At 47.4% G+C, this 21,749-nt stretch overlaps 1 protein-coding gene across 4 annotated transcripts; it reads right to left on the bottom strand.

The window, feature by feature from the left end:
• Positions 1–612: 612 nt before the first annotated feature.
• Amer3 (APC membrane recruitment protein 3) lies at positions 613–21,743 on the bottom strand. Of its 4 annotated transcripts, none has more exons than XR_776204.2 (5): positions 21,724–21,743; positions 11,668–16,824; positions 9,009–9,135; positions 2,964–3,106; positions 613–957 (listed from the first exon to the last, which is right to left on the bottom strand). XR_776204.2 is itself a non-coding variant. In XM_010603130.2 (2 exons), the coding sequence occupies exon 2, from the start codon at positions 16,804–16,806 to the stop codon at positions 14,413–14,415; it is 2,394 nt and encodes a 797-aa protein (XP_010601432.1). In that variant the 5' UTR covers positions 16,807–16,824; positions 21,724–21,743; the 3' UTR covers positions 9,228–14,412. The 4 variants fall into 4 exon arrangements, 1 of the variants encoding a protein (XP_010601432.1); XR_004514718.1 differs by lacking the exon at positions 613–957 and adding an exon at positions 1,607–1,668; XR_004514719.1 differs by lacking the exon at positions 613–957 and adding an exon at positions 1,691–1,906.
• Between the last annotated feature and the right edge of the window lie 6 nt (positions 21,744–21,749).

Genomic DNA, 21,749 nt, shown 5'->3' with positions numbered 1-21,749 from the left:
GTGTGCTTCTTGGTGGAATTCTGAGTGGTTGTCTTAGTCAGCTAAAGCTGCCATTAACAAAATACCACAGTCCGAGTGACTTCAACAACAGAAGTTGCTTTTCTCACAGTTCTAGGGGCTGGAAGTCCAGGGAGGAGATTTCAGCAGGAACGGTTTCCCTGGTGGATGCATCTTTGGCTTGCAGATGGCTACCATCTTATTTGTCTTCACGGGACCTCCCCTCTGTGTCCATGTATCTCTGTGTCATTGTGTGGACAGAAGTCATCTGTCCACAAGGACACCAGTTCTACTGAGCTTGGCCTGATCCCAATACCTACTTTTCCTCTCAGTCACCTCCTTAATGACTCTCTCCACCACCTCACACCAGGGAGCAGCAACTTGTGAATTTGGCCAGGTAGGGTGGAAAGTAAGTCAGACTAACGGTGGCAGCTGGTGGGTTGGTGAGTGGCTCTCATGCTTGTAGGTGGGTGATACTCCCACACCTTCTCTGCCAGATGGTCAGGCCAGGGGCTGGCTGGGTGACTGCAGTCCATACCCTCTGCATGTCTTAATGGTACAGTGGACCCTCAAATTGCAACTGGCCTGACATACAAACAACTTAGGTTACGGCTGGAATTTTAGTTTTAAATTATGACGTAAGTCTTGAGCTATGACCTGAATGCCAGCCACTTGTGCTTGCAGATGGTCTCAGATTCAGATTTCACCCTTAGAGAGTTCTGGGAGGAATGTTACAGCATCCTTTCCTGTGTGGGGCTGAGAAATCCTGGGCCAGGGTCTCTCTCAGGACACTCCGGTACACAGGAGAGAGACTTTGAAGGCTGTGGAGAGGAGCCCAAGACCTCATCGACCAAGCTGAGTTAAAGCCAGTCCTCTTGAACGAATGGAGTTTGTAAGTCAAGGGTCCAATGCTATTAACGGATGGGGATCCCATGGAGCTTCTTTCTGGGTTCTTGGTGTCTGGAAAGAAGTAAACAAAACACAGAAAGGCAGTGAAGGTTTATGTACGGAAGGTGGAAGAGCTGTATTCTGCAGAGAGAGAGTGGCCAGAGAAAGGGCTCCTAGCAGCCCCGAGGATGAGGAAAAGGATCTTTTGTATCAAAATTCCCAGGTTATCTCACACTCATGAAAGCAAGGCACTGGGACAGTTGTTGTACCACACACCCCTTTGATGTTATGCAGTGAGTAAGCTGTCCTATCAAAAGCTTGCTTTTTTCTTGCCCTATGAAAATGAAGGATGGGAACAGTGTCTTCGGTTGTTCCCACAAGCAAATGAAGGCTCTAAAATGGCACTGTCCCAATTGGTCCTGTGTACAGTGACGATGGTGTCACTGTGAGGGGAGTGCCCCTTTCCAGGAACTGACAAAGACAACCACTCAGAATTCCATCAAGCAGCACACTAAAATCTCAGGAAACAAAGTTTCTCAAAATAAGTAATCAAGTAAAAGAACAAGCAAACAAACAAACACCCCACCCTCTGCTGCAGCATGCTCTCCAGACCTCAGCGGACTGACAGGTGTGGACTGAGTCTTCCTGACCAACCTCAAGAAGCAGATGGGCTGCACGGGAGCCAGCCTTGCTAACAGCTCAGCAGGGTTCTGCCATTCCTTTTCTGCAGCCTCCCCTCCACAGTAAGGGTGCTACTGAACTGCTGCAGGAACATCTAGGAGACTGGAGAAGCAGAGCTGGACTGAAACAGGAGGATTTATTTGGTGCTCTGTGACTCAGTTGGACTCATGTCCAAAAGACTGAGAACCAGGACAAAGGAAAGGGGTTTCCTTCTGCACAACCTTGGGCTGAGAAACAAAGGCAGCCATTCCCATGTCACTTTCCTGTGTGAGGCTTAAAGACAAGCAGAGTCTTAGACTTCCAGGGTGTCAGGATGTTATGAAACGGAGTACATAAGGTCCTAAGGAGATAAGTGACAACGTGAAACAGGAAGCAAAGGGCTAAAGGTGTAGGGGAAGTGGGAAGGGTAAGGGAAAGGTAATAAGGGAAAAGAAAAGAATAGGAGAAAACGAAAAAATGGAAATAAAGTGTTTGTAAAAGGGGAGGGGAGGAGGGGGTGAAGAGGGCAGGTGGAGAAAACGAAAAAATGGAAATAAAGTGTTTGTAAAAGGGGAGGGGAGGAGGGGGTGAAGGGAGGGCAGGGAGGGACAAGGGGAAAAAATGAGAACCGAGACCTGTCATGTAAAGGTACGAGATCCCAATAATGAATGTAACTGTGCTGTATACCTAAAATGTATCAATAAACTCTATTTTTAAAAAATGGGTTTACAGACTTTAGCTGTGAATTTTATCAGCCTCAGGACAGGGTGCTGCACCCTCAAGGGAGGAGGTGTTTGGAGATGGATGGCTGGCCACTTAACTTCCACTGTTGACCTTACAGCTGGCTGAGGTCGTCTTTGCCAGTTTATCCACTGGAAAGATACTTTGTAACACTTCCTACCCTGCATTCTAGTAGCAAGTCACTGAGCAGAGTTCACAAATTCTTTGGGCTGCTACTCAGAATCACATTATTTAGTTTATGCTCAAATCATTCCAGCTTTGGCCATTGAAAGCTCTTTTTTAGTTGGCTTTTGGGTTCCTTTGACAAATCCTTATCTGTGTGCATATGTGTGTATTTTGGTGCTTTCTTAATTTGTAGTGTTAAAGGGTGCTCTAGGCTCACCTTGAACTTCCCAGGCATAGAATCATCGCCCCTAAAGAACCTGAATCCTTTTATAGGACAAAGATGAGAGAAACCAAAAATTCCTGGGCTAGGGTGCTCATCACTGAAGGGAGCCACTGCTTCTCAGCTGTTTTAACACAGTAAGGCTATGTGTGTGTATGCTGACTCCCAGACACACCCAACTGCGGGCACTTGTGTTTGCAACCGTCAACCCGACTCATGTTAGCCTGAACACAAGCTCATACCGATAGTTCTGACCCCACTCATTACCAAGTGTCATTGTAGTTTTCCTTACTTGCTTCTGTGACTTCTGCCTCCAACGGTAATAAATCTGGTTTCCAGCGTCCACCTTCCATCACCCTTTTATTTACTTGCTCGATGCTGGTACACAAGGATAATGGATTCAGAATTGTAAGCCTGTGCCCCTCAGGAGCATACCTTGGGAAGAATGAAGGAGAAACGAAAGAATATCAAACAAACCAGAAAGATAAGAGGAAATGTTGATTCACGTGGAAATATCATAAAATCCAGAGAGATAGTTGAGGAAAGAGAGAAAGAAGATGAGTGGAACAAAACAGAAATAAATGTAAAACTCTAAACAAACTTAAAAACACCCCAACTAGACAGTAAAAAGGAAACAAGGAAAAAAATCATAGAATTCCTTTGGTGCCTATAGTGTAACCCCAACTTTCTGTATGTCCGTTGGCTGCCCACACGACCCCTTACCACGATTGTCTCTATGTTGCTCTCCCAGTGGCTGTTCCCAGTCCCTGCACAGTTGGCTCCTCCTGGTCTTTGCACAGCCTCCTCTGCTCCACCCCCTGTCACGTTTCTGTCCCGTCACTCCCCTTGTTATGAGGGGCGGGGTGGGGGTTGCCGGCACCATCGTGGACGCAGGTTCCCTTCAGTTTCCTCTCCAGCAGGTTGGGTGCCAACCTCCAAGGCCACTTAAATCCTCTGCACCTGTGTCCCTCTCTGAAGCCACTGCTCACTGCTCATTTCTTTGACTGCCTCTGCCGCATTGCGGCACCTCACTGTGTTGTCACCAGAGGTTCCAGTCAGCTGCTAGGGCACATGACAGAGAAAAAACCAAAACTGGCTGCCTGTCCATCTGTCTGTTGGGGAGGGAGCAGTTTCCTGTCGCGTGCCCCTGTGTGCGCCAGTGAAATCTGCTGTGAGACTGAAGAGCCCCCTGTGTGGAGGAAGGCAAAAGAGGAGAGGGGCCCTTATGTCCCAAATCCATCCCATGTGGATTGAGGTTGCCACGCTATTGCCGTCCATCCATATTTTGGAGACTTCCCCGAGTGGCGGTTCCTGCTCCACGCAGAAGGCAGTGCCACTGGCAGCTCTGTGTGCTGCTTCGCCAGTATGTGAAGTCCTATTATTGCAGATAGCTAAGCTAGTTAGAGATTATTGCCAGGTGTGGTGGCACATGCCTGTAATCCCAGCACTTGGGAGGCTGAGGCAGGAGGATCTCTGTGAGTTCAAGACCAGCCTGGGCTACGTAGTGAGCTCCAGGTCAGTTTCAACTACATAGTGAGCCCCTGTCTCAAAAAACAAAAACAAAACAAAACAAAAGAAAAAAAAGCAAAAATAAGAAATTATTATAAGGCAGTTAGACAAAGCTTGCTCCTCAGCACAGAAAACAATTGAGGTGCATTCACTGGTTAGCATTATAAAAAGAAAAGAAGTACTACTTCCCCTAGAGATTAATAGCAGAGATTGATATTCTAAGTAGATATAAATCTCCCTAGCTCATTTCCTTTCCAGAAATTCTTTGTACGAGACTTGTTTGCCCATTTAGTTAATATTACCTGGGTGACTGTACTTGCAATCTCCTCCTCCTCCTTCTTCTTTTTTGGTACCGGGGATCCAACTCAGGACTTGGCTATTGAACTACATTCCCAGCCCACGTACTTGCAGTCTTACTGGTTGGTCATGGTTTGCTCCACCTCATGCCCACCTTGTAATTTTCCATTGGGTCTTACAGTTTTGTCCCACCATGAACCTGCCTCACCTCATGGCTTTGCCCTATAAAACACCTCTGAAAAGCCAGGTGGGTGGGCAACCCATTTTCCAGTTCCCCTTCTATCTCTGTTAGACAGAAGCTCTCTTTCTTACAATAAAATTTTCCTACTCTTAACTTCCATTGTTCCTAGAATTCATTATTTGATTTTAGAGAACCAGAACTCACATTTCAGATATATAGTAGGTTGGGGAGTTACATCTCTTCCCCTATATCACTATATCTGTCTTTTGTTCGATCTACAAGTCTCTTATTTCAGATTGATTTTGGCATCATGATGTATGTCCCTCCCTTTCTTCCAGTTACCTGTGTTTTTAGTTGATTTTCTCTGAGTAGCTCCAGTGTGGCTCCTCCTCTATTCAGCCATGTTAAATCTCTGTCCTTAAGTGGATTTCTTATAGGTAGAGGGGACACGGGTCTTTACTTTTTTAAAATCCAGTTTCATATTCACTTTCATTTATCTGGTGTTCACATTTTTAAAAGTAATTGTTACATAGTTGAAATAAAATTTACTATTTTATTAAGTGCATTTGTTCATTATATTTGTTCCTTGTATCTTTTCCACCTTTTGTTCTTCCTTCTCTGATTTTAAGTATCTTACATGGTTCGTTATGTGATTTTGTTTCAATCTTAGCATATCATTTCTACTCCTTAAATAATTAGCAGTTATGGAACCAGAAGGTGGAGAAAGACAGGGCACAGGTCCTAAGTAATCAACCTGAAGTACTAAAAGTAGGGAGTTTTATGAGCTAATTACCAAAGGGCCTGATTCTGAACAAATCGACTATCTGGGCTGAATGAACACAAGGGACGAGGAACAAATCCTTAAGCATATGGGAGAAGTAAAATCCAAAAGGAGCAGCTTGCTTTCAGGACATCAAAGGCCACCTCAACCAGGAGCATTGCTGTGTTCTCTCACATTCATTTGTACCCAAAATTGTATAAAAAGCCAATGGACTCAAACATCTGTGGTGCCTGCCTTAGGAAACCCCTCCCTGGCCGGCAGGGAGCTTTCTCTTTCATACTTTCTATAAGCATACACTCTGGCATTCCCCAGTGCTTGCTGCATGCTGTTTTGTTGGCTTCAATCTTCGTTGCCCCCATATACGAACCTGAGCGCTAGAGGGATCTGCTTACATCTCCATGAGGGTTTACAGTCTACATTCTTAACTCACCAAAGTTTACCTTCAGATCCCTTTACATGTGCATTGAGGCTGCCTAGAAAGGGCTTTCTCAATTCTTCCTTACTGTTACCCATGGCATTGTTATTCCCATCACTGAACCGTAGGCTACAACCCCATGACATTGTTCTACTGTTGTTTTAAATAAATGGTAATCTTTTAGATAAATTATGAAAAGTAGCAATAAAGTAATTTGTGTTACATTAATTTGTTTTTTTCAGATGCCTTTTCTCCCCTACTCCTGGGAATTGAATCCAGGGTCTGCACACTAAGCTACATCTGTAGCCCTAGTTTTACTTTTTATTTTGATACAGAGTCTCATTAAATCACTACTGCCCAGGCTGGATTTAAACATGAGATCGCTCAGCCTCAGCCTAACAGATTGCTGAGATTATATGCAGGTGCCAACTTGCCTGGTTCTACCTTTCTTTATGTAGTTCCAAGAGTTTTAATTTCTTACTTTTTTCCTATCTAAAAAAAAAATTCAACAATTTTTCATGGTTTTTGATGCGAAGTTTGCCATACTTCTTTTTCTTGAAGGTAGGATATCCACCCTCCATAAATCCTGTTTTTGTTTTTTAAATGTTTCTGTCTTTGGATTTTGCAGCTTGAATGTGATATATGCAGTGATGTGTGATCATGCTTAGCAATTATCCTCTTTGATATTCTCTGAGCTCCCTACATCTGTGGTTCATGATCACACATTTGGGGGAACAATAGTTCCTGGGATCCTGGAACTCAAGGCAGAGATTACAGCAGTCTCTGCAGGACAACAGTCAGCAAAACGAAGAGCAAGTTACTGTCAGGGGTGTTTGCTTTGGCTAATGTGTTCCCTCTGTCCCGATAAGACTTTAAATTATGTCAACATGTGTCATATAGCAAACCATCCCATTCCTGCCCTGTTCCCTGACAAAAACTCCTATGCAATATGCTACAAAAAAACACTTTTCTTCTATGTCTTTGTGTTACAAATAAATAACCACAGGGGTCTCAGCTGGTTGCTATTTCCTTTATCATTTTTATCAGTGTTTTTATCAAGGTGTTGGATTTTGTCAAATGTTCCTGCATTAATTGAAATAACCATGTGGTTTTCTCCTTTGTCCTTTTAACATGCTGTATCACAGTTTTGTTTTCGAACGTTGAACTATATTTGCACTTTAGGATGGAAACCCACTTGGTCTTGCTGTGCAATCCTTTTAATATGAGGCTGAATTCAGTTTGCCAGTATTTTGATGGGGATTTTTGCATCTGTGTTGGTGGGATACTGGCAGGTGTTTTTCTTGTGTTGTCTTTTTTTTTTTTTTTCACTTTTCTTTTTTGGTACCGGAAATCGAACCCAGGGCCTTGCACCGCTGAGCTACATCCCCGGCCCTTTCTTGTGTTGTCTTTATCTGGCTTTGATGTTAGGTACAGCTGGCCTCAGGGAATAAATTAGGAAGTCTTTCTGTCTCTTCTTTTTTTTCTGGAAAATATGAGGATTGCTCTTGAATCTTCATAAATGTTTGATGGAATTCACCAGTGTAGCTGTGTTGTCCTGGACTTTTCTTGGTTGGGAGACTGAATTACTGATGCAATTTCCCAACTAGGTTCAGAACTGGTCTACTCAGATTTGCTATTTTATCATGGCTAGTATTGGAAGATATGTATTCTAGAACTTGTCCATTCATGTAGATTATCCAATTTATTAGCATACAAATGTTCTGAGAACTCTTAATCTTTTTTATTTCATAAAATTGGTATTGACGGCACCAGTTTCATTTGTAATTTTAGTAATTTGAATCTTCTGTCTTCATCCTCAATCTAAAGACTTGTCAATTTAGTTAATCTTTTTGAAAATATCAACTTTTAATATTGTCACTTTTTCTGTTCTAAGTTTTATTTCCCTTCACTCTAATTTTTATTATTTATTTCCTTCAACTGACTTTGGGTGAGCTTTCTCTTCTTTTTCTGGTTTCTTAATGTAAAGTTGGGTTATTGATTTCCCATTTTCTTTTTCAATGGATGCATTACAGCTGCAATTTCTTGCTTAGCATTACTTTTTCTGCAGCTCCTAAGTTTTGGCATGCTGTGTTTTTACTTTCATTTGTCTCAAATGATTTCCTAAAACAGCTCACTGGCTGTTTATGCACATATTTGAGTTTATTAATGAGCCTGTTAAATTTTTGTTTCTGAGACAGTGTTTTTTACTTCTAACATTTTCTTTTCATTTTTTATTAGAATCTTATCAATTTATATTATTCATATGTTCTTGAATGCTATCTACCTTTCCCAGTATTAATCATAGCTGTTTTATAGTCCTTGTCTGATAACTGCAAATGAGTCTAGCTCTGATGATTACTGTCTCTTCAGACTTTGTTTGTTTTTGCTTTAGCAGTATTAAGTAAATATTAAAGGAGATTATTATTTTGATTAAGGTCCAACTGAAAGGAGGTTCTCGTGCCCTCTCGGGTGCCCCTTCCCAATTATGCCACTCACGCACCGAGAGGTCTGGCAGGAGATCTTTATTGTAGGGAGGCGAGCAGGAGGCAGGAAGGCAGAGGGAGAGAGAGAGAGAGAGAGAGAGAGAGAGAGAGAGGAGAGATAGGAGGAAGAAGCAGAAGGAGAGAGAAGAACAAAGAAAGGAAGGTCCTTTTATCAGTTTTGGGGTGGGCTATTGCTTATTTATGAGGAGTGAGCTACTTTTAACCTATCACAGGCCAGATTGCTTTTATGGGCCCAGTCCTGCAGACACAGGTTTCAAATTTCCTGGTCCACTGTGGCCTTGCGGGGGGAGGGAAACCAGAGATAAGGGCACGAGGTCATTTTAGGAGCCAAGATGTACCAGGAGAGTGCAGCCTGTGAGGCGGCGTCACAGCGTACTTTAACATGATCAGTTCCCTAACACCAACCAACCAGACTATGAATCCAAACGGAGGCTAATGCTCCATGTCACTATATAGAAATGAATCTATTAGCTGACCTTTGGGGAAATCAGGAGAAAAAGAAAACGCCACATTTTCTAAACAGGCTAGTTCCAATGGTCTTAATAACGATGTTCTCTCTGCTTCGATCCCATCACAAAAGAGTAACCTGAAATTACCTGCTGTTAATCAGTGAATTATTGTTTCTTGTGCCTGCCTTTCAGGGAAAGTACCTTCGAACTGATTGATCTCCTTTATGTTGCTGTTGGTTTCTCAGGCTTTCTCTGGCTACGAAACGCTCATCTTCCGTTCACATCACTGGGACACTTACTCTATTTTACGGAATGGCGTTACCCGATTCTGAAACAGAAAATGGAAACAATTAAGACTGACAAACGCAACTATCATAATTTCATCCTTTGAAAGAGCACTTTGGAAATTTTTGTCTAAAGACAGACAAAATAGGGCTATAGGTACTGTAGTCAATGGACTTTGGTGGTTTTAGGGACGGACGGCAGGGTTTGGCACATGGCAGGAAAGCACTCAGCCACTGAGCAGGACCTTCTCCCTGTTAATGGGTAAGGATGCTGTATTAATATTTGTCGTAGTAGCTCCTGGCACCAGGCCCCTAATACCTCAAATGCACTTACTCTTTCCTGCCTTCTTTCTTGACTTTCTGTGTTCAGGTGCTCAGAGCTTCTATCGTAGAATTTTTAGATAGAATACACTGTTCTCATTACTGGACCTTGTTGCTGTGGTGATAGCAGTTATGGCCAAGGTGGGGAGGGGACGGATGCTCCCCAGTCTTCCAAATGGGCATTAGTCTGTAAGAGCTATGCCTGGATGGAGGCTAACATCTGACCCTAGTCCCTCCTGGATCAGTGTGTCCAGTATCTTTTCACTTTGCTCTTTCTTTTTTAGACTATCTCTTTATCTAATTATTTTTCCTTAGGTAAGACAGGAAGGTTAGGAAGACTGGTGGCGGGGTGAGGTCCTTTTTTTTCAGCTTGAAAAAGATTTCAACACAGACCCTGGGAAGCCCTTCCCTGGATGAGAGGCCTCTATTAAGGACAAAGGTTAGGGGTTTCACAGTGCCTTCTCATTGTAGAGTAGGGAGATCTTTCTGTGATCCCCAACCTGCAAAGCTCCTGAGGCTTCCCAACCTCCCCCTCCACAGAAGGCAACAGCTTGTTAGGATTTTTTATTTGTGTATCCCCACCAACTCTTGGCATCTTTAGACATTTTCACCAGCCACAGACCTCGGTTCTTGCATTTGTCTAGATGTCTCTGATTCTCTAGGTTTATGGGAGACCATGTACCCAGGACTCCCATTCTCTGATGGGTCCAGCAAAGAAAGTGATTTTCTTAAAGAATGGGATGATGAATTCTAAAGTCTTCACACGTAGTAACAAAAAGCAACCACTTCCCTCTCAATCACAAGATGTGTGATATATTTTTGTGAGCATGGAGTCCAGGTTTCGACATGAGACAGATAGGGAACATCAGGAGGACAAAGAGCAGGTGCCCTCTTGGGCATTAATTCAGGGCTTGCGACCTATCGAAAGTGCGATGTGTGTTCTTTTCCATGCCTCATTCTTTGAAACATCAATCTCAAAACCAGGTGTATCATTAAAGCTAAGATGCCTTTGCTATAGCATGTTTGAGAATGAACTAGATGGGGGTCACTGCAGAGAGACAGGGGACAAATGAATGCTGGGGTCTTATCCTGTTACTTGCTAAAAGCATGCTTTGTTCTTCCACCCCATATCATCACCGTCACCACCAGCACCATCACTGCCACTACCTGTGTGTTCCCTGAGCAATTGTAGTGGCCCGTCTTTATCACAGGGCCATCATGTTTGTGCAAGATGATGTCATTGATGGAACAAATGCACTTGGTCCTGTGATAAGCTGGCCATCCATTTCTCAAGGCTGAGATATTTGCACAGGAAAAGAAAATACCTTTGAAGCTGCCCAGGGCCAGTGACAGTTCCAGGACATTAGTCCACCACAGTAACCCACGATAGACAGCTCGCTTCTTCTTTGTCAAGAGGCTGGCCAGCCTGACTTTCTTTATCTATTGGCCTCCTCTCCTGGAAGCAAAACCCTTCCAACAAAGCTTTGCCTGTGTGCTTGCTCACAGTCCTTATCATGGTCTTGTTTCTATTCCCATTGTGCCAGAAGGCCCCGCCTTCAGAATCAAAGAAGGATGGGTGGTGGAGTGGGTCATATGGAAGCAGAAAACATTGGTCATGAGAAACACATTTTTTAATTGTTAAGGTAAGTTTTGTTTTCACACTTTCTAAGAAAACTTTAATAGAAAACATTTAGGGAACAAAGGAGTGCAGCACTGTTTGTGACAGTAGAAACAGGAAAAAACTTGAATATTCAATGACTGGAGTCTATTTAGATTAATTGCTACAGACTGGATTTTGTCCCTTGTTCAGAGGAAGGGGGTGGTGCTACGATGAGGTGGGGGGAACTGGGTAGGAAAAAGGACTGAAGGGACCTAGAAAGGATGTGAGAATTCACACCTGAGTGTGAGGAGGAGATGCTCCACTTCGTGTTGTTTGGATTGATTGTAGTCAGTGTGAATAAATTTTGTAACAACAGAGGGGTGAAGGAGGAAGAATGGAAATTTGATTTTCACCATTTTTTTTCCTGTGGCTTTTTAGTTTTTAGCCCATGAATTTTTTTGCCATTACAGAAAATAAGAGGAAATAGGAAACCAGGAAAGATGAGAAGCCTTTTGTGACATAGTCTGCAGGCTCTTCTCAGCCGTCCTGGCCCAAGTCCCTTCTCCCTTTCAAGGTCTCCACCTTTTTGCCAGCCCCACCCCAAGCCCCCGCAGCCTAGTTCCAGGGTAACCCTGCCCCTCACTCACTGGCTCACCTGGACTCCCTAGTAGATCCAGCTTCCCAGCTCTTCTGTGAAGCCCTGGCTGCTTTGGCCACCCTCACCACCGTGCAGCCTCGGGCTCCATGCCACAGCTGGACTTACTTCCCAGGGTTTCATTTTGCAAGGAGAAGCCTGTTTCCAAGATGGTTAAAGTAACTAGCACTTCTAAAATGCCTGGCAAGGCCTCTTCCATTCCTAGAGCTAGATTAAGAATCTCAGCTGGACCAGAAGTCCTTTCTTTCTTCACAGTGCACCATCCTGAGGCCTCCAAAGCCTGGCTAGGCTGGCATTGCCTGGGCCCTCTTACTGGGGAGGGGAGCCTGAGTAGCAGGCTGTGGAGAGAGAAATCATCCAAGAAAGGTCATACCACCCTCCTCCATTCTCCTAGAGAGGGGCCTGGGACCCCTACCCAGAGAGTGGAAATGTCTGGGTTTGGGGTTTGTTTAAAGTGTTAAAGTGCAGAGCCACCTGGCCCACAATTCTTTTCCCATTGGCATGACCCTGGTTCTGTGTTTCCATTGCCCTGCTCCTAGGGCATTGTAGATCACAACTTGTCATGGCCCCGGGTCCTGGGTACCTCCACCCGCCCAACCCACCCCAGGCTTCCTGTCCAGCCTGGGTCACCTTGGATCCTGTCCTTTTGCTCTTGGGCCTGGATGGGTTCTACCCCATCACCGTGAAGCACTGGGTCACAAGGCATGCTAAGGACACTGGCCCCTGCTGAGGGAGAGGTATTTAGTTGTCAAGCAGTGTTGGATTCAAATCTCTATTCTGTTTTACTCCAGGCACAAGGCTCACAGTCAAGAAGAAATCAGAGAACCATTCTTCAACATTCCATTCTTTCAATGAGTATTCACTGAGCACTTGGTCTGTCAGGTACAGTACAAAGACACAGGTCCGTGACTAAGGGCAGGGGTCTCCCCCCAGGCACTCAGCCTGCTCACGAAAGGACATGCAGTGAGCACCCTAGGGGGCTCAGATCGGCAGTCTGAAAGAAAAAAGAGGAGGAAGGGTCCAAGGGAAGCATTCGCTATGGGACTCAGGGAGCAGTTCCAGAGCTGAAGAGCAGGAGGTTGTAGCTAGAGGCAAGATCCAAACCTCGCCAACCACATGCACTGGACATGGGCCATCTACATCTTGGTTTCTAGGTCTGAAAAGTGAGGATAAGAAAAGCATTTAGGCTGATGTGAGGGTCGGGCAGGCTGATCCACGTGTTGCCTTCTCACAGCTAGGCTCAGTAATGTGGTTGTGATTGTGTTTGGGGAAGTCCTAGGAGAAGGAACCAGAAGTGGCCTCACAGAAGAGCTGGTGTCAATACTCCTCTGTATCCCAGGTCTGCAGGGACTGGTCTGGAACCTTGCCATACTCTTTGCACCTAGGATGTACACAGCCTGCATCTTGCACACAGCCAGCTTTAGCACTGCCACGAATGATGGCCACAGAAGCATTTCCAGACTGAAGTCAAATGTCAGCACCATGAGAGGCACTGAGCCTTGCCAGCTTGTGGGGCTGTAGCTTGGACTGAAATTCCTCCCCTGCCTTCTTCCCCTGGCAGAGCGGATGCATCTCCCTTCCCTCCCTTTGAGAGCTCTTCATGAAGGGTGACTTCTCTAGCAGTTCGCCAGTGACCCAATGTACTCCATTTCCCCTAAAAACAAATTTCACAGATGCCTGTAGCATTCTGCCCTTTGCTTCCATGGCAGTGTTATGGCTGAGGTAGACTCTAATCACAGAGGAAGGGAATAGGCCATCTGTCCCTGCACCTGCTGCCCTGGTGCTGGGCCAGAAAGGACACCTGCCCTTTCTGGGGACACAAGTTGCCTTCTCCCCTTAGAGTTCTGAACATTAGGTGCTGTCCATCTGTTACAGCTTTGGGGAGTGTACAAGGCTATTTGAAGTGAGTTTTCCTGAAGGATGGAGATATTAACAATGTGGAGGGGCGGGGTCACTTTTGCCACTTGAAGGCAGGATGGCAGAGAGGAAAGAATTAATGGGGTTCTTCCTAAAGACTGATCTTCTATCCATGGCTCCAGTTAGAAAATGCAAATGGAGGATAATCATTGGTTGCACAAGATGATTTGTGGCAGAGAATTCCACAAAACCCATCAATAGGGTCTGGCCAGCCCTGACAGGGTTTCAGAGTAATGCCTGATGCTGGCTGGCATGAGGCTTTTGCTGAGATGGGGCTGATTTTGCATTGTGCTCCCAAGAACTGGAAGACAGTTCATAGGATGGCTGAGCCTTGCACTTCACCCTTCTCAGACAATCCAAGCCAACAGATCGACACTATCACCCTGACATTTATAATGTGGACCATTTACTTTCCATCAGTCGCAGATGTGAGCTCCTCTCTGACATGCTGGGTGAGGAACAGTGAGGTGTTTGCAGCTCTGAGCTTGTCTTTGGCCTCAGGTTCCACTTAGGGTGCCTCCACGTGGAAATATCCCACCTCCTGCTAGCCTGAGTCCTGCCCCCATTTCCCCCAACACAGTCCTTTTATCAAGAGAAAAACAGCGAGATTTGGGTCCTAGAATCTGCTGAATATGGCCATAGAGATGCAGTTTATGGTAAGAGTTGAGCCTGTCCTCTCAGTGAGGCTTGGCCATGACTGGCCTTGTGGGGGGGCTCCACTTCCAGCTAGCCAGGCCAGGAATCTGCAGCATCATTTTGGGACACTTGTAGAGGAGCCCTCTACCCCTGGCCATCCAGAGTGAGGCTCATGATTTCTGGGGAGTAGTCTCAGGGGCTCTGCTGGGCACCAGGGACTGAGGGAGGCCCACAGTCCAGACAAGCCCTGTGTGTTGCCTGCTCTGCAGCCTTGGGCCTGAGCTGTGGGTTCAGGTTTTCCATGGGGGTATAGGCCTGTGCACCCAGCTTGGTGGGGTCCAACCTAAGTTGGCTCAGGTTGAAGATGATGTCCGGATGCTTCTGGTCTTGTGAGCTGGGCAAGGAGGGTAGGCAACAGACATTGACCCCACTAGGGGAGCTGCTAGTCTGTTTCTGCTGCGGAAAGTCAGGGTTCCAAGCCTGAGGCTGCCTGAAAAGCCCACTGCCTATGTTCTGCCTTGGAGGCTGGCCATCCGAATGGATTTGCAGGGCTGCCCCGTGGGTCAAACAGCCTGCCAGAACTGGCCGTGCCTCTAGAGTCCTCCCTCTGTAACCTGGTCTCCAGGGCTCTTGGCAATGCCTCAGATCTCCAGATGGCCCCATCCGCTGCTGTGAATTGGGCCAGACAAGTCGGCTTGGAGCCTTGCTTTTCCCAGAAATATCTCTTGCTGCAATGACTGGAGAATCCACAGAGGAAAGTGAGCCCACAGGGTGGCCTAGTATCCCTTCCTCAGAGGGGGAACCCCTGGGTGGGGTCATGAGGTCCTTTCCAGTCCTCCCCGGAACCTCACTCTCTCCATCAGGTAGACCTAGGGTGCCCAGCTGTGCCTTCAGCTCCTTCCTGCTGGGTGCTGAGCACACTGTGGCCTGTGCATCTGGGACCTGGCCACTCTTACCCTCTAGTGTATCCTCTTGTCCCCAGGGGCCCCTTTGAGGGCCAAATGGGTCTTTGGGCTCCCCAGGGGAAGAGGTGGTGGCAGGAGGGGTACGGCGGAGCCAGTTAACAATGCCCATGGTGATGGCCAGTTCTGTGTCGCAGAGCTTCAGCAGGCATTCCTTGCCCTTCCATGAGCTCTGTAGGAAGCCCTGGCTGAGCAGATCGGGGCCTGGTGCTGGGGCCAGGTTCTCCTCAGCCCCCACATGGAAGCTGCACATGGACAGCGGTGTCCCCAGGGCTGGCCCTGACAGACTCTCAGACACACAGAGGTCATCATCCAGGCTTTGGCCTGCAGGGCCCTCGGTGGAGTCATAAAACAGCTCATAGAGGGCATCCCCACTGTAGCTGTCCCTGGGAAAGGTAGCTGCAGGTGTGCTGGGGCTTGGGGCCTCCTTCTTGTCTTCCTCAAGGCCTGGTGAGAAGGAGTCATAGTAGCCCTCATCACTTGTGGACACAGATTCTGGCTGCTCACTTTTGGGAGTACCTGTGTCTATGGAGCTGGCTTTGGAGCCACTGGGAGGGCCCCTATAGGGAAACAGGGGCAGTTCGGCCAGCCCTGCTGCATCAGGTCTGGGCAAGGCTGTGTCCATCCCCTGAGGGCCCGCCAGCCATGGTCCCAGCAGGGCACACTGCTGCTGCCGCACTGAGTGATTCATACTGTCCCAGAACTTAGTGAAGTCAGAAACTTCATTCTGGGTGGGCGATGCCAGCTGCTCCACACTACCCTGAGAGGGGCCCCGAGAAGCCTTGCTCTCCAGGGCCTGAGGCACCCGGGTTGGGCTCTCGGGGCTGTCACTCAGCTCTAGGGATGGCACTGAGCTCTCATCTGCAAAGATCTCCCCGCAGCCTGTAAGTGAGTCAAAGCTCTTGAGGGAGGCCACGTCCTCACACAAGACCCGGCATAAGTCCAGAGAGTCGGGCAGGAGCTCACTGTCAGACAGGTCCTGGCTCAGGCTGTCCAGCCCCAGGCCCTCCCCCAGGGAGAAGAAAGCTTTGCTGTGTTGCCCTGAAGCAACTGATGGGCCTCCAGGGGAGGATAGGCTCTTTCCCTTGCCTGCCAGCGTGGCCAGGTTCTCTGTCTTGTTTCTGCGGATGTGGAATAGGTTCCGGAAACACTTCTTGGGTCTTCTCAGTGAAATCCTTTTCCTTGGGATGCTTTTGGCCACAGCTGGCACAAAAGGAACCTGGGGCACAAAGTGGCGGTAGTCGATCATGTGCGGGCCACTGGGAGGCCCTGGGAAGCTCGGGCTGTCCACCAGCTGCCCTGTGGTGGTGACTGCCTTGCTGGCTCCTAGAACACTGTCATGAGTCTTGCTCTTCCGAACCATTTTGAAGGTGGCCCCACAGAGGGCCACAGAACCCCCATCGAGGTTGGGGTGACTCCCCTGGTTGGGGCATCTGTCATGCCCTTGGGCACAAGGACTGGCCTGGGAGCCCTTTTCACCAAGGAGCCTCTGCTGCCCTCCCTGCGTGACTGACCAGGGGCCTGCATCCTCCCTGACTGGAGCAGCAGCTGCTGAATCTGAGGGCTTCTCATGGGAAATCTGCAAGCTGGATTTAATGAAGGTCTTTCCCCTCTTTAGCTCCATGCTGCTAGTGCCTGGTGCCTGTGGAAGAAAACAAGGAGGCACTTAGTATCCAAGATTGAGGGACGGTGGGCTTCAGAAGGCCTTTTTCCCATCTCTGCTGACAAAAACGGTTTAGTGGTCCCAGTGGATTTTCCATGGAGGTGAGGGAGGGACTATTGGACTAGTCCCATCCCTACCCTCATGTACCATCCCACTTTATAGACAGCTGACACCCAGAGCTACACCCACAGGCCTAAAAGCACACAGAAGAAACCAAAATGAGAGCAGACCAGGGTCCCTGGTGACTGCTTTGTCCCTGAGCTTGTGATTCATCCAAGTGTGCTCTCACCAGTCAATTCAGACTACCATCTGCAGGGCAGTTATGTACCAGTAGTGTCTCAGTTTACCCCATCACTTCCTTAGAAGGGACATATCATGGGCCTTGTAAGTGGATGGAGCAGACAATCCAACTCAGTAAGCTGCAGCAGGAGACAGAGCTAATGGGATCTCCATTCTTATCTGCCTTCCCGGCCTGGAGGAGCCAACCATCCATGGGAATGAGTGGTACTCACTGCACTCCAGGAATAGCTATCTGCTGGGGGAAACAAGGCTCAATCTAGGAAGAGGCCATCAAACCAGATGCACCTCAACATCTAATCCAATGCATGCAGAGCTTGCAGGTAGAGAGAAAAGAGGACCTCATCATGGAAAGCAGCATGGGCACTGGTGCAGGAAGACCGGGACTCAGAATATCACAGGCCAGAAGGACAGGCAGCTGTACCTGTGCACACATCGCTAATAGATACTGATTCCTGGAATGCCATACAGAGGTTTCCGATGTCCAGGTTGAGTTCCATGGGAAAGGAACAGGGATCTGCCCTTGAGGGTGGGAGTTGGGTTAGGTAACACAAAAATTGAGAAAACTTGATTGTCCTTACACAGCAGGGGCATATGGCCTTTCCTGGGGTCAGTGAAGTAATATGGCAGCCTTGCCAATGGGTGGGTGGAAGCAGGGGCACTAAGAGGACTGGTGCATCTAATGTCGGGTGTAAGAAAGAACAAAAGAGGACAGGAAGTCCAAACGGGCTGAGGATAGGCAGTAAGTTAGATATCATGTTGGTGGTAAAGTTACAAGGTCTTCCTAAGGGGCAAAAAGTAGGATTTCATAAACACAAGAAGAAAAAAACGCAAGCACTAGGTCCTGGATGTGGAGAGTTCAGATTCATACCAAAAGAGTGGGACTGAAGATGGTAAGAAAAATCAAGAAGGATAGAAGGAGGAAAGGGAGACAGGGGTGGGCCTGCACCAAGAGCTGATTTGGAAGAGAGGAGCAAAGGTCTAGTTTAACCATGCTGCCCTGGGGGTAAGTTTAGAGGTCCTCAGGAACCCCGTGAGAGAGGAGAAAGCTAAAAAGCCTTCTCTGAGAATCTCCTGACTTTTCACTGGCAGTGTCCCTCATAGCCTCTCCTTTCACAGTGAACACTGCAATGCTCTCTGTCTACCATGTCTCCTTTGTCCCCTTTCTTCAGCAGTGAGTGGTCTGCCGGCTGTCCTGTGTCACGCTGGTCAGGGAGAGACTGGAGGAGAGAGATTGTGGCTGATTCCTATGGCTTACCAAGAGGACGGCTCTATGGGCAGCCCCTGCCTTCACTCTCCGGCTCCCCACTGTGAGGGGCCCCACAGCAGGCAGAAAACAAGTGGCTCTGTCAGCCATTTGCCTTGCAGGCTCACCCCTGAGGAGGCCTCACAGTACTACCAGATAGCTGCTTTGACAGGTACAGGGTCAGTGTGAAAGTCCCTGAAGTGCCACATAAGGACCCAGCTGGGCAGAGGGCCTACTTCCCAGGCAGGTTGGTGAAGCTGTCGTCCCAGGGCCCTCCACCTGCTCCTACCTGTGGGTAGCACTTCCTCCAGTCCAAGTGGCACCTGGGGCTCTTGGCTGGAGAAGAGAAGCAGTGGCGGGGGGGGGGTCAAGTCAGCTGCAGAATCTGGACTCAGCTCCAGTAGCAGCCCTGGTGACTCAACCAGTACTGGGACGTGCTTCAGGCTGACATGTTGGCTTTTCTGCTGCTGCTAGATGGCATGTGCCCAACCCTTTCCCAGCCTGAGCCTGCAGGCACCATTTCTACTGCATACATTTCTCTGTAGTCCAGAGAAGGCCTACTGCACACAGCACAGTGCTTACTATCTGGGCTTTTGTATCAGACCACCCAGACTTGAGTCTTGGTTGCATTCACCTAGCTAGGCAGTTGGCTTGGTCTGTAATTTTATAAAGGACAAGAATTTTGGAGACATTCATTGTGCTATCGCTATTTCATTTATCTTTTTTGTGTTTTGAAAAACTTTTTTGATCATCCTTAGAAATAAAGTCAAACAGGCCAAAATGAATATTATTTTACTGTGTGCAAAATTCTGCAACTACAAGAACTAAAATAATTTATTTAACAGAATAGTCAACTGATATAAAATCATGAGCACCTGGAAATTTCACTGGCTGTGAAGTTGGAAAACGATCCCTTAAAATAGCTACCACTTGGTCAGGTATTTAACTCAGTGTTTCCGCCACCTGCTTCACAAGTACAAGGTCCCAAGTTCTATCCTGAGTACTTAAACAAACAAACAAAAAATAACTACCATTGCTATAAATGCCTGGACTTAGAGTCACTAATGTTACCAATCCTACTTCTGAGTTTATTTAGCACTCTGTGCATAGACAGCACAATGAACTGGAAACACCAATACTACAGCAATCTCATGTTCTCCACTGTGTAGCCGATTCCTATGTTACAGTATTTATCAGTCCTGTCTCTTTGGAAATGTGTATGGATTGTATGCTATGGAGGTGAAAACTCCTGGGGGGTGGAGGGCCTGTCGCCTAGCAGGAAGCCATCTGAGCGGTCACCTTCCATGACAGTTCTCAGGGACAGAATGAGATTTATGTGTACAGTCAGATGCTGGCATTGTCACTGCCTGAGGCAGAGGCCAGATGTGTGTAGCTTCTCAGTTGCAGAAATGCACATTCTGCTTCATTACCCTGTGGCTAAAGATCTATCAGTGGACACTCAGCCCCAAACATGACAGGTCCTTCCGGGCCACATCTCTCCCCCAAAACAGAAGTAGTCTGTCCCTCTCCGCTTGGCAGTGCTCAGAAACCACCATTCACTCATTCTGGTACTTTTCCTTGCTCCCCAGTAAGACTGAAAAAAAAATTGAAGCCCAGGACTTCAACTGTACTACATTGAGAATTACTTATTTAGATGAAATACTTTGTATTTGAGACACCCTAATCATTTTTTTTAATATCCAAGTTTCATAAACAGGATTCTGGGTCTGGAAGTTTTAATTCTACAAACACAGTTTATTTGTCTCATTTTCTAAGGTGAGTCTCATTGACAACCAAGGCCCCGAATGAAGTCTCTCATTTCTAAAACCAACTTGTAAATTCCATGGGAGCAGAGACCACGCATCGTATCCATTTAATCAATTCTGTTTCAGGGAGTGAAATTTAAACCAAAGCTAGAAGACTGTAGGAGACATTCAGGCAAAAAACTCAAGAAGCCTATTTCAGTCAGAGGGAACACCATGAAAATAAGCCCTGTAAAGATCTGAAGGTGACCACAGTGACCAGAGCAGCAGACCAGCGGAGTGACGCCATTAGCTTGGCCAGATAGACCACACGTGGCCTGAGGTTTCAGAAAGGTCCCAGCTTTTATCTTGTGAACCAAAAGGAGCCAGCCTTCAAAAGCAAATGGAATAGGTCTGGGGATCTGGCTCAGTGGCACTGCCTGCCTCACAAGCACAAGGTCCCGAGTTGGATCCCTGGTACCCCCCCAAAAAAAAAGAGTAAATGGAACAACCAATTTTTAACTTTCGCAAGTGTCTCCAGCTGCAGATAAAATGAAATTTGGGTCAAAGCAGGTAAGGGGGTGAGTTAGGAGCCAGACCAGAATTCAGTAAAGAGAAGTTGGTGATGGACATTTCCATGCTTGTAATCAGCACACAGCATGCACTTGAAAACACAGCACTTGAACACGGATTTCCTGCTAATCGAGCACACTTGCGGTCATTTTACTGGCTCTGTTTCTACTTGATGACTAACTTTAGCTGTCCCGTCTAGGCTTTCCTTTTTCCTTTGAGAAGGTAATGCTATGATTTTCTTCCCTTTTAAACCATGGACATGATTGGGTTTTGATTTCATGGAGCAAAATAAAAACCTCGAAGGAACACTCTCAACTGGAGCGGCAGAAACGTTTGGAGACAGATATTTTGGGTAGTAGCTTTGGCGTTTGCTTAGCCCGCCCCTGTCCAGTCCTCAATATCTAGGAAAGTCCACAATGAAGTTCTAGGGGTGTACAGTGACAGGAAGCGCAGGCCTAGGAGAGGAGCTTCCCGGGGACCCGGGTGGGGGTCTAGCCGAGGGCAGGACTTTATCTCTGTAACAGGCTACCGCGCCTTGCGGGGCGGAGTGATGGCCGAGCTCCGACGGGAAAGAGCCCCTGTCGGGGTGGGGGCGGGGCACAAAGCAGAAATAGAATCCGGGGCGAGGAGCATCACCCACCCACCCCACGCTCACGCTGGGGAGACAAAGGGCCCTCTGGGGAAGGAAAGTCCTGGCCCATCTTCGCCGGGGAGCCCTTGGGTGTTCCTCACCTGCCCAGTCAAAAGAAGATGGGCCTCTACGACCTTATTCATTCTCCTCCAGGCCGCGCGTCCGAGGTGGGAGGGTTTTCCCATTCCCTAGCCCAACCTAAAAGGGTCACCGCCCTCAGACCCCAAGTCTCGAACCAGAACCGTCTGGCTGGGAAGGAAGGAACTCAGCTCGCCCATCGCAGAGGAGAACGTATAAGAATTCCCACATCATCCATCCCCTTCCTCTCCTCCGAATCCCTACCCTCAAGTAAGGGGCTGGCCTGGCCGCTCAGGCCCTCGGCGACTTACCCCTGGCCCCCGGAGTGTCGCAGGGC

Source organism: Fukomys damarensis, unplaced genomic scaffold (genome assembly GCF_012274545.1).
Source record: "Fukomys damarensis isolate Sample0158 unplaced genomic scaffold, DMR_v1.0_HiC HiC_scaffold_29, whole genome shotgun sequence".
NCBI lineage: Eukaryota > Metazoa > Chordata > Mammalia > Rodentia > Bathyergidae > Fukomys > Fukomys damarensis.
This window is presented reverse-complemented; position numbering and strand designations above follow the sequence as displayed.